Here is a 17,789-nt window from a genome sequence, read left to right as displayed (position 1 = left end):
TGTCGGCCATTATCGATGCCTGGCAATCAGCCAGACGAGGCTTGGTGAGGTCACCCCAAGCTCTCTAGCCACTAGCGAGCCCCCCGAGCCTCATCGTGGTTGGGCAAGGCTCGACCTTGCCCAAATGTGGCAAGGCCGAGCCTTACTCAGCCGTTGTGCGGTCGGCGTCGCCCACGATGGCATCGCCTAGCCTCACGATGGCTGAGCCTCATTGATAGCTAACGAGGCTCCCCTAAGGGCAACGACCTTGTCGACCCCTGTTTGGCTAATTGTTAGCCGGCCATGGCCAAGACATCGATCTGCTAGAGGGAGGAGAAGAAAAAGAAAAAAAAAGAAAAATGTAATAACATTATTAATAAATTAAAAGAAATTTTAAGCCACAAAAATATTTAAGATCTTTATTTCTCTTCCAAGAATAGAAACTTATATAGTTATCAAATACCTTAAAATATTCATAAATGGTTCTTAGGAACAGAAAAAAAAAAAAAGTATTTAAAAAAAATAAAACTGTCTCTAGGAACAAAAACATTATCAAACGTAATCGAGTTATCAATGAAAGCACACATCTCGATGATGATGGGTTTATTCTCCGAGACCCTCTAACTTGATCCATGTTATTGTGAAATTTTCCTTTTTTTTAATTATATTTTCCTCTATTTTCTATATCGTTTAGTAATGCAATGACAACGGCGGCGACGACAACAATAATAATAATAAAAACACGAAAAAAGAAAAACTAGCCCATACTCGTCTCCTCTTTCTCTCTCTAGACTGTGTCGATCCAACTGGCATGACGTCTTCCTCTTTAATGGTCTACCCTGTCATGCCCATCATTGACACGCAGCGACCCTTGTTGAGGCCCCGTCTGCTCTTTCTAGCAACGGGAGTAGCCGGCAAGCTTGCCTTCGCTCCTTTTTTATGTGTTTTCTTAAAAAGGATTTTATTTTATTAAATTAAGATTTTGGTTAAAAATTAAAATTTAATCCAAAATAACATCATTTTAGTCTTGTATTCAATATTTTAATCATGTCATCATCATGTAAAAAAAGAAAACATACAAAAAAAAAGCCATTGTAGCATTTTTCATTAGTATAAACAAACGGAATCAATAAAAAGACTTAATTGTATTAATTTAATTAATTTCCTAACTTGATTATATATATATATATATTTTTTATAAATTTTAAAATTCAATTATACTTTTACAACTAGAGAGAGAATTTCACCCTTGCCCAAGGTCAAAAGGGAAGGCAGTCCCCATTTCCTGGTAGTCCACTCTCCATGTCGTTAACATGAAGGATTGCATTACATAGGGTGTGTTTGGGAAGACTTTTGGGGAAAGTCCTTGAGAAAATGTAAAGATACTTGAGTCAAAGGAATTTTTGAAAATGCAAATTGTGTTTGGTAAATGGTGCTTGTGAAAGTTCATTGTGAAGTATATTTGAACAAAATAGTGTTTGGATAAGTTAATTTGCAAAATGCTTTTGTTATTAAAAAAAATGGAAAAAATGAGAGTTGGCCGGCAAGGGCTTCGCCGGTTACCGCCGGCGAAGGGTAGGCGGTCCTGGCGAGGGGAGGCGCGCAGTGAAGGGTAGGTCAGTCCGGCGAGGGGAGGCGGCGCGGCGAAGGGCGGCGTCCGACTAGCATCATCGTGTGGAGGACACGGCTCGGCGGGTCGCGGCGGCCGAGATCTCGCGAGCCGGTCGCCGCGATCGATCGAGCGGCACCGGCGACCTCCGCACGGAGGTCGCGGCGCGGCGGGTCGCGCAACCTTCCGACGAGGGTCGCCGCGACCCGATCTCACGATGGGTCGTTGCGACCCTCGTCGGACGGTCGCCTCGACCCGCCGCGCCGCGACCTCCGTGCGGAGGTCGCCGTGCCGCTCGATCTACCGCGGCGACCCAGCTCGCGAGATCTCGGTCGCCGCGACCTCGCCGAGCCGTCAGTGCAACCCACCGCGCCGCGGAGGTCGCCGACGCTCGCGATTTGGTCTCCGCGACCCGGATCTGCGCGACCGAGATCTGCGCACGATCTGGTTGCTTCTGGCGTCCTCCGCGCGGTGACCCTCGTCGGACGGTCGTGGGACCCTAGCCGGACCACCCGCCTTCGCCGCACCGCCGCCCTTCGCCGACCACCGCACACGCCGGCGCCGCCGATGTCGGCCGTGTTCTCTCGGTAGAGAGAAGGGAAGGATGAAGACGATGAACATGTCGGGGTAAAGCCGGAAAACGAAAATTAACAAGGATAATTTCGGAAGAAAAACCTATTATTATCAAAGCCAGCATGCGAGAATGCCCAAGGCAGCCCCAACCTCGCCTTGGCTTTCGCCTTGGCAAGCTTTGCCTTTGGCAAAGGCAAGTGAAAAAAATTTGCCAAACGCCCAATATTTGGCCCAAAGGCCTTTAGACCCTCAAGGATCCTTGGGAAAGCTGTTCCCAAACGGAGCCATAATGGGCGATCCCCACCCGTTTCGATGATTAGCAGCAGGGGTGGGCCCTCGTCAATAATCGATTGGGAAAACAATTTCCTCTCTAGTCCCACTTTCCATCTCTCTTTATCAATCGGACGACGGACGTAAGCGTTCAACTTCATAAAATCAAGGAAGAATTTAAAAGCGCTGTATCGCATCTGGAAGAAATATTCAAAGGATCAAATCATTAAAACGCCAATAAAGTTGCAAGTTTAATTTCGAGCGACGATGGTGAGACATGGAATTGCCCCCTTCCCCACTTCAAATTTCAAATTCCCACTCAGCCCCAGAAGTCAGAACCCAGGAAAAAAAAAAAAAAAAAAAAAAAAGGTGAAAAGTATTGGAATGACGTCAGCACTTCCCAGTGAAAACATCATGCACAATCAATGCATGCCATCTTGTCCCTTCCCCCCGAAACGCCTTTTTCCTCACATTTCCCATCTCCTTTTCCAAGAAGCGAAGCCCGAAAAGTCCAATCCCCGTTCTTCCAAACCCTGCAATTCAGGAAAAGAAACCCCTTTTTGATCTCTCTCCATCTGCTCCGATGGTCGGTTCGGAGGGGATGAATTCTTGAAAAACAAGGAGGAACGATCGTCTCCTTTCTTGGGGGCTGGGGATTGGGGGAGGAATGGGGGCGCAGCACAACTCCAGGACGAACCCGGAATGGGAGACCCATGTGATCCTGAACGTGTACGATCTCACCCCCGCGAACAGCTACACCGCCTGGTGCGGCCTGGGCATCTTCCATTCCGGCATTCAAGGTTAGCCCTTCCAGGAATCTTGGGCTTGCTCTGCCTTCCTCTCTTTTCCTTTTCTTGAATTTCGTTGGAGTTGGTTTTAGCGGCTCTTTTTCGGATTTTTCCCATCTGGGTTTTGGCTCATCGCGGCTGTTTGTGTGCCCGTGACGCTGCGGAAGTGTCGCTCTTGTTGAAATTTGGAAAGGGTTCTTGAGTGTTTTCATTGTTGTCGGAATATTGGTTTGAGGATCGGTGCTTCCTCTTCGATATTGTTCGACTACTGAATTAATTCGTTCCATTGTGCTTGCTCTGACCCGAAAATTCGGCTGCGTCACGGTGTCGAAAGAACTTAAAATGCCAGTAGATGTGGGCGGGGATTTCGTTAGAAAGGTGAGAATTTGGCGTTTCCAATTGACTGATTGTGCAATCAGATTACTCCAAAAGCTTAAACAATTAGCGGGAAGATGTGATGCGCGTGCGTGTTTCTTCGAACACTCCCCATCATTGTGAAAGGTACTGCATTTGCAAATTTCTGTGGCGTAGGACCTTCTGCATTTGTTCGGTTGAAGAATGGTTGAGAACCAGTGCATCTAAAGAGTGAAAGGAATAGGAAAAGGGGAAGGTCTAGCAGTGCACCATGCCTCAAAAACCTAGCTATTGACGTCGGAGATCCCTGCAAGTCCTATACAAATCGACCATGCGCCCCAGTATGAGAAATGATAGATGCCCTATGACATCCACGATATGGACCTTAGGAGAATCACACCCCAAGATCTTGCTATTTTCAATCTTACGTGAAAAGATGAAGCTGCAAAAGTAGCTTTTGCTTTTCATGATTTTGTTATTTGATTGCTAAAGCTTTTACGTGTCTGGGCGCGATAGCCAGACATTAGAATTGCTCCTGGGCTTCGCTTTAGGAGTTGTGTCCTGCCATGTGCTATATTAATTATCACAAGGGGGAACCCAGATGGAAGAGTTGACTTTGATGCTTGACCTTGGTCTGCCAATTTAATCTGAAGAGTATATTTCTAAAAATGACCTAGCAATTATGTGTATGCAGTGCATGGTAAGGAATATGGCTTTGGAGCGCACGACTTTCCAGCTAGTGGAGTATTCGAAGTGGAACCGCAGAGCTGCCCGGGATTTATATTCCGGTGCTCTATTTCACTGGGCCACATAAATATGCCTCCCTCGGACTTCCGGCTCTTCATCGAGCATATGGCTTCTGAATATCATGGGGATACATATCATCTCATATCCAAGAATTGCAACCACTTTACTAGTGATGTTGCTTATAGATTGACAGGGAAAACAATCCCAGGGTGGGTGAACAGGTTGGCTCGGCTAGGTAAACATTTTTTTAATTTAGAAACATTTTGCTTTGTCCCATTTGTTTAGTCTGTAGAATTTTATGTAAATTGATTGTTCACAGTGACTGAATAAGAACTCTACGACAGAAATCATTTTTGCCTTTTCCTACTAGTTGCATAGTCGAAGGAAGTGACTGAAATTTACATGCTTGATTGTGGCTATTATCTATGAATAAGAGCTGTAGTGCTGCTTATGTTTTCACCGATGGTGAAGAATCAATATGTTTGAAGCAATCTCCCATTTTGTATTGTAGGTTCTCTGTGTAGTTGCATTCTTCCAGAAAGCCTTCAAGTAACTACTGTTAAGCCAGAGTATCATGACTTCTCCGGTAAGTTTTCTACTTTCTCATGTTTTTGGCGTTTGTCATACTCTTTAGTACTAGTTTTTGACCAAAATCGAGTGCATGTTGGTACTTTTCCCAAATTAGACTCCTGAGAAAATAATTATTCATTCTTTAGCCTCTAAGCACTGCAAGATTGTGCAAAAAGTGCCACCATTTCTGCACACTCCACAAAATTTTGATCATGAAAACAAGGAAAGAGCTACTCCTTGGCATCTAGCTTGGGAAAAAGATTGCATATCTGTTTTAAACAACTACTCCTTTATTACTGTGTCAAATTATCTCTTATGTGCAACCTTGATCATCAAATTCACTTGTAAGAAAATACTGTGTTGATACTCAGAGGAAGATGGTGCTGAATCTGTGTCGACTGTGACTACCGAGATAGATGACGCCGAGCAAGAGAAGCACTTGTTGTCGCCTCAGGAATCAGCTGGAGAAGTGGCTTTTATTAAAGAGCCAGAGAAAAATTGAACTTAGGTAGAAAACAAGTTGCTGCACAACTTGCTGCAACAGGAAGTGTCGTTTGCCCATCATTGCATTTTCCCCTATCTCCAAGTCCATGCATGATCACCGCAGTTCAAACGATGTAACTGTTCCTTTGTGAATCCTCATCATTCTTTTCCTGTATTGTGGTGCTTTTCGATGTAATATCTTTGTACTCCATATTATACATGGGATGAGCGAGTCTGCTGTAAATGAGTGTTCATTTGACCGTTTGCACTTTACATCTTCTCCGTCTTGTTCTCACTGAGACTTGAAAGTACCTGAGTCACTATTAGAACTTCTGTGATTGCTGGGTTCGGAATTTGCAGGTTGGAAATCCTATCTGAACGGTTGCCAAGTGGGAGTCCCTGAGATGGATTTTGAGGTTTAAACTGCAGTTGAAGTTGATTGAAATGATGGTCGTGTTCGTAGCATTTTTTCTTCTTCATATCCTTCTCTGCATTTTATATTTGACAAATTGAATACGACTCAACAGCATGCGATTTTGCTTCACGGGTTGTTCTGTCTATAACGTTTGGTTTTGCTTTCAAGCAATGGACAGATTACCAGAAGGAAGGACGCCAACAATAGCGATGTTTGAGCTTTGTGTAGGATGGGGGGCATCACATAAAATAGCAAAAAAAGTCCAAATAACGACAATAAAAATGAAGAAGAAAAAAAAAATTAAAATCAATTAGGGGCTTTTTATAGAGAATAAATTTGTGCAAAGAGACAAAAGTAGTCGTTGGGAAAAATATTTGAAGTTTGCCGCAAGAAATCTCATCCATTATTTTTATAAATTCAATCTAATTAGAACCCACCCCCCCTCAAAAAAAAAAAAAAAAAAAAAAAAAAAAATTGCCCTTCTTGACAAATAATGTGGAATAAACACGTTTAACACGTGATCAAAAGCTTTGGCTAGCAAGTTTAGAAATCAAATCCTTCTTCCATCTAAAGACGCAAGTGATATTCTTTGGCAACTTAGGGCCTGTTTGGCTGACCGATGGTTCCTGAACAGAAATTTCTGTTTTTTTGTTCCCCGGAACAAAAAGGAACGTAAACAAGAAACACAAATTTTGTGTTTCTTGTTTCAAACACAAATGAGAAATACTTTTTTTCTTTTTCTTTTTCTCTTATTTTCTTGTTCTTTTTCCTTTTGGCCGGTCGCCGGCCTCGGCCATGGCCGGCGGCCTCGCCCGGCCACGGCGAGGCTCGCCGCCCCGGCGAGGCCGAAGCTCGCCCCCTGGGCGAGGCCGAGGCTCGCCGTAGCCGGGCGAGGGTCGGCCTCGCCCGGATCTGGGTGAGCTCGAGCTCGCCCGACCATGGCGAGGCCGAGCTCGCGCCGGCCCGGGCGAGCTCAATCTCGCCCGGATCGGGCGAGGCCGAGCTCGCCCGGCCGGCGGCGAGCCTCGGCCTCGCCGAGCCACCGCCAGCGACGCCAACCCGGCGGTGAATCGGCGAGGCCGAGGCTCGCCGGCCGCTAGGCGAGCTCGGCCTCGCCGGATCTGGGCGAGCTCGAGCTCGCCCGGCCATGGCGACGTCGACCTCGCGCCGGCCCGGGCGAGCTCGATCTCGCCCGAGATCCGGCGAGGCCGAGCTCGCCCGGCCGGCGAGCCTCGGCCTCGCCCGCGGTGGCCGGCGAGGCCGCGCCTCGCCCGCCGCCGGGCGAGCTCGGCCTCGCCCGATCAAGGCGAGGCCGACCCTCGCCGGCCGGAGTCGCCGGCCAAGGCCTTGGCCGGCGACCGGCCAAGGCCTTGGCCGGCGACCGGCCAAAAGAAGAAAAAAAAATGAAAAAGAAAAAAAGGAAAAATAAGAAAAAAATAGAAAAAATAAAAGAAATAAAAAAATTATCCAAATTTACCAAACATGTTTCGTTTATTTTTTATTCCTAACAAGTTTACCAAACGCGTTGTTTTATTCAAAATTGTTCCCCCGGAACAAACACTTTTTTCTATTTCTCGTTCCTGAACAATTTTTAAACAAACACAACCAAACGCGCCATTACTTTTCCAGTCTTCTCACAATAGGACTTTTATGTTTCTGTTTTTGACTGTTTTCCTACTTTTCTATTTACTTGGCATATTCCATGTTGGCACAACTTATCCAATACGGTATCGGAAAAGAAAATATCCTAAGGTTCTATTTATTTTGTGAAAAATGAAATTATTTGTAAAAAGCTTTTCTAAAAAATGATGGCACTAATTGCTTACAAAAATAAATAAACAAAACATATTTTCATCATTTGCAAAAATATATAGACATAAATTGTTTTTAATAATAACAACATTTCTTATTGTCTAATTTTCAAGCGCTATAGATGATCATTTTTAGAAAATTATGTTTTGAAAGATTCATTTTTTCACGCAACAAATGAAGCCCAAATGTGCGCCTACCCTATCGTTGTTAGACAAGTTCTTGCCTAGACCGGTTCCATCATAGATTGAGTGAATTGCAATCACTAATTTTTCACAAGGTTGTTACTGGTTTAATAAAATGATTGTATTACATGGGTTGTGAAGGATTAAAACTGCGTAATTATTTTGGTATCCGTGCTAGACTTGACTTTATAAGTAGTATATGAAAGGCCTAACTAATCAAGTAGCGAAATCATTTTCTCCTTATTTAACGAAATAAAATGAAGATGGATTTACGTCGGGATCAACCTCTTTATATGAATTTCAAGAGAAATGAAAGACATATTTATGTTTGGTATATCAGAAAAACATATATTGACTTTGACCCACTTTAGAAAAAGCACATTCGAGATGACTAATAATTTTTATTTCCATGAATATAATAGAAATCTAATTAGTTTTGAAGTCAAAGGTCAAAAAAATTGAAATTGGGAAGTTGCCAAGCTTTTGGATTTCTGTGTAGACAAGCTCGAGAACCGTTTAACCCCCGGACAGAGAGTTGACCTGTTCTTTCTCTCTTTTTCTTCTTTTGTTTGGCCAAATTTTCTTGACAATATTTGTATTCTTTTTTTTTTGGGTCCAAATTGATAATTGTTGTTTCAAAAAGGCTTATTTGGTCTACTACGCCTGATGGAAAGTAAAATATTTTTTATTGCTGAATTAATTGTAGAAACACCAAATTCGTCAATATAGTTGGGGGACGCTCCTTTTCCCATTTCTTTTGTCGTTTCACCCAATCTTCGATCGGATCGAGTTAGGGAATTTGATCGATTTGATTAGATTTTATAGAGACTCGATTAATGACATACGATCAACATAAATATATAAACACATAGTTATAGCATGTTAATCTAGAATCGAAACTAGGGTTCCATTTATTTAATAAAAAAATAAATGATTTGAAAAATATTTTTTAAATGATTGATTTTATTATTTGAAATAATTAGTCAATTTTTTTTTGCATTATCGTCTAAATATTTTAATGAACGATAAAAATGTTTTTTAATCATTTTTGTAAGTGATATAAGAAATTATTTTTAGGAAAATATTTTTAAGATGGGAATACGAATAATTTGGCTTACATTTTTGAAAATGAATTAGGTGGCAGATTTATTGCGTCTCTTTATTTTTATTTTAAAAAAGAGGCTAAATTCCACATCAACTAATCTCTTCTTGGGGAAGCTGGCAAGTTGGCACAGGAAGCCTACCATAATCACCATTAATCAATAATTTAATCTCTTTAATCAAATAAACCAAAAAGATAAAAACATAAATTAAATACAGAACGACCGAAATGAAAGAATGATTATGCTGCCCTTCTATTTTATTTTTATTTTTTCTGGGGTGTGTGTGACTTTGGGATTCAAATGTTCCAACAACACATCAAGAATCCAGAAACCAAGAAACAGAGCCGTCGAATTCCGTTCGTTGCCTTTTAGAATATCGAGAAAATCAAGAAGAAGAGGAAGCGGGTACGTCGTCCTCGCCCGCCTGCATTCTTGGTTCGTCGTTCTCTTTCACGAATTCTTCCGTTTTCTCCTTTGTGCTGGTTTGGTTTCTGGGTCCTCTTCCGTTTGAATCTGTTCCCCGTGATCTTGTTCGTCATTTGGTTGTCTAATTTTGGGTTTGGAATATTCCGTGGCAATGGCGATTTCATTGGGAAGCTGTTGCAATCGGCTGTGTTTGAGTAGAACGTGTTTTGACTCTCTATCTTTGATGTCCCCCAGAGAGAGAGAGAGAGAAAAGCAAACAGAGCAATTATTTTGTTCTGTTTTCTTTTCTTTTTCTTTTTTTGGGTGTTCTTTGTCGAATTTAAAATCGAGGGGTGCCAACAAAAAGGAATTTTTTTCGTGAAATTTAAAATCTTTTGAGGCGGAAGTTGGATGATCTTGAGGTTGGTGATGGTTTTTCTTAGCTTCGACTGACTTGCGATCAGGCTGGAGATTGTTGCTTTGTTTGATCAGCTAGATTAAAAGAAGAAGAAGAAGAAAAAATTAGGAGGCTGATTTTATTTTATTTGATATATGAAGCTGGAAATCTGAGATGCTTTTGACCAGGTCTTTCTTTTTATTTTAGGAATACAAGTCATCATTGCTGAACACTTTCTTCTTCTTTTTTGTATTTATTTTTTACTGTCCTATGTTTAGAATTCTCAGAAACAATGAATATGATGGTGATGTGATTTGATGATGATCAGGTTTTGAAGAATCCTTGACAGTGCTCTTTTTTCATTTGGCTCACTGATGATGCTTAGCGAAAATTCTCTGCGTGTTCATCTTTGCCCTGTAGTGTTTCATTTTGCTGTTTATACTTTCATTTATTCGCACTTTACATTCTTTCCTATGAATCTGCTAATTTTTGTTTTTTCTTTTGGAGTTAAAGCATTATACTGTTCTTGTACCTTGCAGTGTTTTTTTTTTTTTTTTTTTTTTTTTTTTTTTTCTGGAACAACTAAGATGTTCTGTTAATACTCTCTCTCCATGAGACAGTTCCAAATGTTACACTGATTTCATGATTGATCTACTCGTTCAGCCAGTGTGTTTGATATCTCATATTCTCAAGTTTGCTGGACGATAGGTTCCATCTGCTGGAATTTGAGGGGACAAACGTGACCATGAGATTCAAGAAAGGAAGTAAAGTGGAAGTATGGAGCACAAAGGAGATGCCCGTGGGTTCCTGGCAATGTGCTGAAGTAACTTGTGGTGACGGCCACACTTATACAGTTCAATACTGCAGCTATGGCAGCGCATCCGGTGAGGCTACAATGGAGAGGGTATCTGGAAAGGCAATCAGACCTTGCCCACCTGCACTGCAGACGTTGCACATGTGGGGTCCAGGTGATATTGTGGAGGTTTTCGAGAATTTCTCCTGGAAAATGGCAATAGTGTTGAAGGTCCTTGGGCGAAGTAACTTTCTGGTGAGACTACTTGGATCACCTAGGGAGTTTGGTGTTGGCAACGCTCACATAAGGTCGAGGCAGTTGTGGAAGGACGGCAGGTGGATTGTGATCAGACAGGTGAGGCCACGAAACTTTGCTTGCACTTTCATCTTGTAAGTGCTGCAGGGTTTATCTTCCCTTTATGTATGGTGAAATTTGGTTAATTGTAAATCTGTACTGGCGCTTAATCTTCTTTGGTCATTGTTATCTTCTTACTTCTTGATTTGCTGGTTGACCATAGTCATCATATCAAGCTGACTATCGAATACTATAGATCGAGTTGATCTTAAGTCACGGGCTGTTGCTTGAGTCTAATATGCAAACGAATAGGGCAGGGTTCAAATCCACCATGCTGGCAACTTTTGAAGTAGGCACTTGGCAGGTCTATCATCTGTGAGAGTTGTATACTTCTTTATGCTCATTGTTCTTCTACCATCTCTCGTCACTTGAGGCAGTCGTTTGAATAGATTCGTTTTGATAAGGCATAATACTATCTTTAGGATATTGGTTTTTAACTTACATTTTTCTTGATCGTAGATTCCTGCCATTGCTGATGACCGGAGAGGTGACCTATGTCAAAACTCGATGCGCGATCAAAGTCCCAGCCACAGTATTCAAATTGCAAATGTACAGACGAAAGCATCTATTAGAGATGGCTGCATTCCCATAAAAAAGAGACGAGTATTTGAGGAGTCCCATGATACTTTGAAAACAGAATCGCCATATGACTGTTCTAGGGTTGAATCGCCTGCTGGAGCTTCAAAGAAACGTAGAGCAATTGACAAAGAAGGAAGATGTTACCCAGTCAGTGCAACTCGATGTACACCAGTAGAAAGGGTTGATTCTGCAGCATTTCAGCGAGAAACTTGTGGTGAAAACACTGTATGTGCCCATTCAAAGAAAGAAGCAGCCGTATTATCCAAAGTAGACGAGTGTAGAATGAAACCAAGTGGGGATGTTGGTTGTCCTTATCCATTGCAATCAAGGTCTGATGATGCTGACCGTGTGACATGCTCCGTTGGAAGTTGTACTGTTGCTAGTGAATCATCCAGTAACTTTTCTGCAGACCCTTTTGACGATGTTAATAGTTATGCCAATGAGATGGAATTGACTAGATGGCAGAATAAAGAACAGGTATTGAAGGCCGAAATCCACAGATTAGAGTTACATGCATATCGTTGCACATTAGAGGCATTGTATGCATCGGGACCTCTAAGTTGGGAGCAAGAAGCATTGATTTCTAATCTTCGTCTTTCGCTTCATATATCAGATGATGAACACTTGTTGGAGCTCAGAAACTTGGTCTTTTCGGATTCCATCATTCCGCTGGGTGGACAGTAATTCACTTTATAGTAGCAAAAATCTTTAACTTTGTAGCAAGAGAATTGTATGATCCATTTCTCCAAGTTCTATCGAGATCTAGTTTTCTACATGTCTCCTTTATAATGGTCAGATACATGGTCCGGATGAGATATTTCTAGCAGACCTTGATGTTAAAATCCTGGCTTGTACTGATTGTCATCAGCATGATGATCTTTTGCTTTGCCACATCAGTTCTCCATAGTCCCATTTTTCTTCTTGAACTGTTCTATCAGTTAAGAATTTTACGTAGATTAGGTGTTATACTTGAGCGTTATTTTGTTGTTAGTTCTGCCATTCTAGCGGTTGAAATTTGTTACTGAATCTTTGAGGGCATATGATTGATGGTTAACTGAATCTCCAGTTTGGTATTATAAAGATATTTTGTCTGCCCCTTGTTATCTTGTGTTAGATTTTCATTTTGAAATTCCTCGTGTGGTAGCAAACAGATCATGCTGCAGTGATTCCATGAGGACATGTTCGTTCAATAATACTCGATTTCCTCTAAACGGAAGTCGACAATCTGGGGACTGTATTGATGCCTCCTGTGCCTTTTCCAGGGCAAAAGAGCAGAGAACAGAGTATGTCACTACTAAATTGCCAAAGGTGGTGTCTCCATCGGCCACCTCTCTCTTCTTGAAGCAATGGAATGCAAAGGTTATCAGATGGCTATCATTGCAGAAGATGGTGGCATTCTTCAATTTTTAAGCCCGCCTCTCCAGGAATATTGACATGTATTAGATGCCCTGTCGGAAGCTTTAAGGTTTAGCTCGACTCTTTTCACTTTAGCTGGTACACGTGCAGATTCTGTTGATTTTATGTGCTACGACGTGTGTCGTGATGCTCCTTTTCCAAAACTTTTATGCTTGATGGACTGTGTTCCTGTCCAGCTTCCTCATATTATTTCAGTAGAAAGCTCTCTCATATGCATTATCAGCTATATTGTGGTTCGTTTATGACAAGATAAACAAATGCGGTTCAAACCCGCAATGCTGCAGCTGATGCAGAGTGCAAAACATGTACATTCTCTACAACTTAACATGAATTGAGACGAAGTGATGTGCGAATCGTCAGAAAGACATCATGTTCTTCAAGAAGCCGGAATATGCAGCTTCCAAGGAGCAATGGAACTTCTTGAGACATAACCTTCTGAAATGTTACTTGCCTGAGCTCTGAGATTATGCTGCTTACCCCTTGTCATACCTTGTTTTTGCAGTACTCAAATTTATTTTGTGCGTTATTCATTATGAAAAATGTCATACCATACCACCGCCCGCGGTGGCCACGCGGTTAAGGCTTGGTACCCTCCACGCCAAGGGGAAGAGTTCGAGACTTCGTGGACGTAGTGCTTCAATGCTCAACTCGCGACTTACCTGCGTACGGGGCCGGCGGTGGGGGCCCCCGAGCTCCAGGGTTTACTCTCCGCCGCGAAGCGGCAGAGCGGAGGTTCCCTGGGTCACAAAAAAAAAAAAAAAAAAAAAAAATGTCATACCATGCAAATTACTATTAACCGGAAATTTCAAGGTGTCAAAATATTGCGATCCTTTGTATAGTAGTTATATGTTAAAAACTCACTTGAAGCCCGATTAGATGCAATGGGGACACGAGAGATCGTAGAAGAGCCCCATAAACATTTATAATGATATAAAGGCAGTTCATGAACTTTTTAATTTATTTAATATGATCTCGATTTGTTCTCCATTTAAGTTCCTAAGCTCTCTCTCTTTATATATCCATTTGAATGGACTCTTCTGTCGTAAAAGTGCTTAAAAATATTGATGTGGCCAATAAGTCTTAGTTGGAATGTTGTGGATAATAAATGGATTGGCTTAAGTTTAAAAAACACATTTGGATGTTGCAAAATGGTTCTAGAACCCATATTTGGATCTAGGCCTTATGCCAAACCGCTCCCAATAACTCTTGGACATCTGTCAAATCGTCTTGAATCTTGTATGATTTTGTAAATGGTATTTCGAACTGATCTCACTTGAGTTATTGGGTACCCATCGGATACCTCTCTCCTTTTTTTTTGTCCTCCTGTCAAGGCTAATTGTCGGCCACGGGCGAGACTTGAGCTTGCCGCTCACCATACTGGCAAGATTGAGGTGGCTACACGCTAGATTGGTGAGGCTTGCTTGATTGGTGAGCGCTAACCTCTGGCGAGTGGCTAGATGGAATCTAGTGAGCCTCAAGCTTGCTGGCCTCAAGTGAACTCGAGCTTGCCTTTGGCTGGACGCAGCCATCATCGTGACAGGTGGTTGAATGAATGGTTGAAGGAAGAAAAAGAAGATTAAAAAGAAAAATAAAAGGAAAAAGTAGAAAGAAACGTTAAAAAATAATAATAATAAAAATTAAAAAATCTATTTTAAAAAAGATTATTAAAAGGATAGGAAAATCAACTCGAATCTTTCACACTGTACCACGGGAAATATTTTCTAGCTTTTCAAGTTTTAGCCAAATATCAGAAAATTTTATCATTTTCTTGAAAATTAGTTTCTTAAAAACATTTTCCAAAAACACTATATTTTATGTAAATTGGATGGAGCCTTAATTCACATAGCATAGATTGCATATTTGCCATGTCATTCACGTGGCATGCCATTTAAGTTGCCATGCCGTTTAGGGTTGCCATGTCGTTATGCCATGTCACCCATTATATGCCATGTCATGCTTGTCATGCCATACACATGCCATGACATATTGCCACGCCATTTTTTGCCACGTCACTATGTCATGTCGTCACAATTGTGCCGACATTTTCGCGTCATTAGTTTATTGAGGAATATGAATTGGACATATAGGGCGCGTTTGGTTGTGTTTCTGTTTAAAAATTGTTCCAGGGAACAGAAATAGAAAAAAGTGTTTCTGTTCCGGGGAACAATTTTTGAACAAAACAACGCGTTTGGTAAACTTGTTCCGGAATAAAAATAAACAAAAACATGTTTGGTAAATTTGGATAATTTTTTTATTTATTTTATTTATTCTATTTTTTTCTTATTTTTCCTTTTTTTTTTCTTTTTCATTTTTTTCTTCTTTTGGCCGGCGAGGGTCGGCCTCGCCTTGATTTGGCGAGGCCGAGCTCGCCCGGCCGGCGGGCGGCGCGGCCTCGTCGGGCCACCGCCCGGGCGAGGCCGAGGCTCGCCGGCCGGGCGAGGCCGACCCTCGCCCGGCCTACGGCGAGCCTCGGCCTAGCCGGGGACGGCGAGCTTCGGCCTCGCCGGGGCCGGCGAGCCTCGCCGTGGCTGGGCGAGGCCGCCGGCCCCTCGTTGGCCGGTCGCCGGCCATGGCCGAGGCCGGCGACCGGCCAAAAGAAAAAGAACAAAAAATAAGATAAAAAGAAAAAAAAAGTATTTCTCATTTGTGTTTGAAACAAGAAACACAAAATTTGTGTTTCTTGTTTCTGTTTTTTTTTGTTCCTGGAACAAAAGAACAAAAAGGAACAGAAACGCACCCAAACGCGTTGCTTCCTTTTTTGTTCCCGGAACAAAAAAACAGAAATTTCTGTTCTGGGAACAGAAATTTCTATTCTGAATGAAACAGGGTGCAGCCAAACACACCCATACTTTCCATTAGGTTATATAGCTAAAAAGAATAAATAAAAGATGATTGAATGAAAACTTTTACATTATCTACGAAAATAATTAAGTATAAATTAATGTTGACAAAGAAAACATTTTTTAATGATTACTTTTTTGAAGTGATACAATCAATTACCTTTTTGGAAAAGATTTTCCGAATTCTCGAGTTTAATGCAAAGCCATCAATTACCCATTCGTAGAATCGATTTCATAGATGTCATTATTATGAGTCTTGATATATTGTTTCGACTTTGTTTTGGACAGGTGTATTCTTCACCTTAGGCTCGATGTATGGGAGGGACCTAATCCAATGCGTACGATACATTAATTGATGGTTTGCCTATGAGCCACTCCGGAGGATTTATACGCGCAAGAATTCTTTACATCATCTTTGTATTCCGTTCTATTGCTCGAAGTTCATAAGTTGGAAAGCGCTAGTCCTCAGTTTTCGATTTGCAATTTTAGGGTTTGAGCCAACGTTGAGTTTCGATTGCGTTGTATTTGACATCAGCTAATGATAAATTTCTTATGCAAAGGAAGAATTCATTTGAACCGAATCTGATCGATATAACAATTTGAATCCATTTTTGATTCTAGGAAAAATTTCAAATAAGGGCTTGAAATGCCCATAATTTTTCAAATAATGATATAAAGTGGACATTATTTCAAATAGGGTCTAAAGTGACTTCATTCTCACCTAAGGTAGCACTCAATGATATGGCAGAGACTAAATACAAGGGAGGGCTGGTTACTAAGGCATTGTTTGGTAACCATCCAAACAATATCCGATTCTGATTTTTTGTTCTCGGGATCAGTTTGAAAACAGAATCGTGTTTGGTAAAATTTTTGTTCCCGTGAACAAATTTCTATTTTTTTGTTCTCGGAAGTAGATTTGGAATAGAATCAAGAATAATAAAAAAAATTGATTATTGTTCCAGAAACAAATTTAAGAATCAAAACCAACTCTTCTTCTTCCCTTTTCTCTTCTTCTTTTTCTCTTTTCTTCTTCTTTATCAACTGCCATCCCGTGGTTGCTATCTGCCGTTGTTCGTCGCCATCGTCGCTGGTTGCTGGCAACTAGTCTAGTGAACTCGCCAAAGGCAAGCCCAGCCATCGGTGAGCTTGTCGGAGGCCGAGCCTCGCCGAGGCTAGGTAAGCATTGCCGGTGGCTAGGTGGGCCTCGCCCGCCCGCCGGTGGCCAATTAAGCCTCGTCCGGCCTTGGCGAGGCCGGCCTGGCCACCAGCGAGGCTCAGCGGGGCTGGGTGAGCCTCGCTGGTGGCCAAGCGAGCCTCCCCCAGCCCCGTCGAGCCTTGCCCAGCCTCGCCGGTGGCCAGGCGAGCCTCACCCATCCCAGCTACCGGTAAGACTTGGTTGATGAGGGCTAGCTACACTCCGGTGAGATCGCCGACCCTTGTCCGGTCGGTGGCCGGATGACGACCGGCCACTTGAAGAAGAAGAACATGAGAGAGAAATGACAAAAAGAAAAAAAAAAAGAAAAAAAAAAAAATTTAAAAATTATTTAAAAATTAAAAGAAATTAATTTGGTTAACCAAATAAAAAAGAATCATTTATGATCGAACTGCGTTCTAGAAACAATCGTTACCAAACACGCATTAACCATCCCACTTGCATTTTTTTTTTTGTCTTTATTTTTTTTTTTTCCTTTTTATGGAAAAAATGTAAAAAGAAAATAAAAGAAGAAAAAAAAAGGAAGAAAAGTAAAGGATGAAAATGCCATTGACTAGTTGGTGAAGTCAAATTCTTTTTTGAGATTGACATCGTCACTTCAGACCTTTATTAAAAAATAAGATTTATTTCATGCCTTTATTTGAAAAAAATGAGAACATTTTAGATTTTTATTTGAGAAATTGAGAGCACCTCAGGTCTTTATGTGGAATTTTTCCCTCGATTTTTGCCTTGTCCTCACGTAAGTTTGCTTCGGTCCACGAATAGGACAGGCCCAAATTACAAACATTCTGCCTTGAGCCCAAAACGCAGCCCATTTGAGGCCCATTAACTGACAAACCCAAACCGCCCCCCCCCCCCCGCCGATTGGTTGAGAATCCCAAACGGGGCGCGACGCATGGTCTTCTCA

The 17,789-nt window shown here is 41.9% G+C and overlaps 2 protein-coding genes across 7 annotated transcripts; both read left to right on the top strand.

Moving 5' to 3' along the window:
* The first annotated feature begins 2,877 nt into the window (after positions 1-2,877).
* On the top strand, positions 2,878-5,702 carry LOC104438502 (deSI-like protein At4g17486). The gene is made up of 4 exons (XM_010051665.3): positions 2,878-3,231; positions 4,268-4,555; positions 4,832-4,906; positions 5,262-5,702. Exons 1-4 carry the CDS (start codon positions 3,099-3,101, stop codon positions 5,390-5,392), a joined length of 627 nt encoding a protein of 208 aa, XP_010049967.2. The 5' UTR covers positions 2,878-3,098; the 3' UTR covers positions 5,393-5,702.
* A 3,393-nt stretch (positions 5,703-9,095) lies between these two features.
* On the top strand, positions 9,096-13,170 carry LOC104438501. Of its 6 annotated transcripts, XM_039307926.1 has the most exons (5): positions 9,096-9,320; positions 10,396-10,834; positions 11,294-11,890; positions 12,027-12,093; positions 12,676-13,170. In XM_039307926.1, exons 1-5 carry the CDS (start codon positions 9,121-9,123, stop codon positions 12,753-12,755), a joined length of 1,383 nt encoding a protein of 460 aa, XP_039163860.1. In that variant the 5' UTR covers positions 9,096-9,120; the 3' UTR covers positions 12,756-13,170. The 6 variants fall into 6 exon arrangements, with proteins under 6 accessions (XP_039163860.1, XP_010049963.3, XP_010049964.3 ...); XM_010051661.3 differs by having other exon boundaries at positions 9,096-9,290; positions 11,294-12,093; XM_010051662.3 differs by having other exon boundaries at positions 9,096-9,290; positions 10,381-10,834; positions 11,294-12,093.
* The last annotated feature ends 4,619 nt before the right edge of the window (positions 13,171-17,789 follow it).

The sequence above is a fragment of the Eucalyptus grandis genome, chromosome 3, assembly GCF_016545825.1.
Source record: "Eucalyptus grandis isolate ANBG69807.140 chromosome 3, ASM1654582v1, whole genome shotgun sequence".
NCBI classification, from domain to species: domain Eukaryota; kingdom Viridiplantae; phylum Streptophyta; class Magnoliopsida; order Myrtales; family Myrtaceae; genus Eucalyptus; species Eucalyptus grandis.
This window is presented reverse-complemented; position numbering and strand designations above follow the sequence as displayed.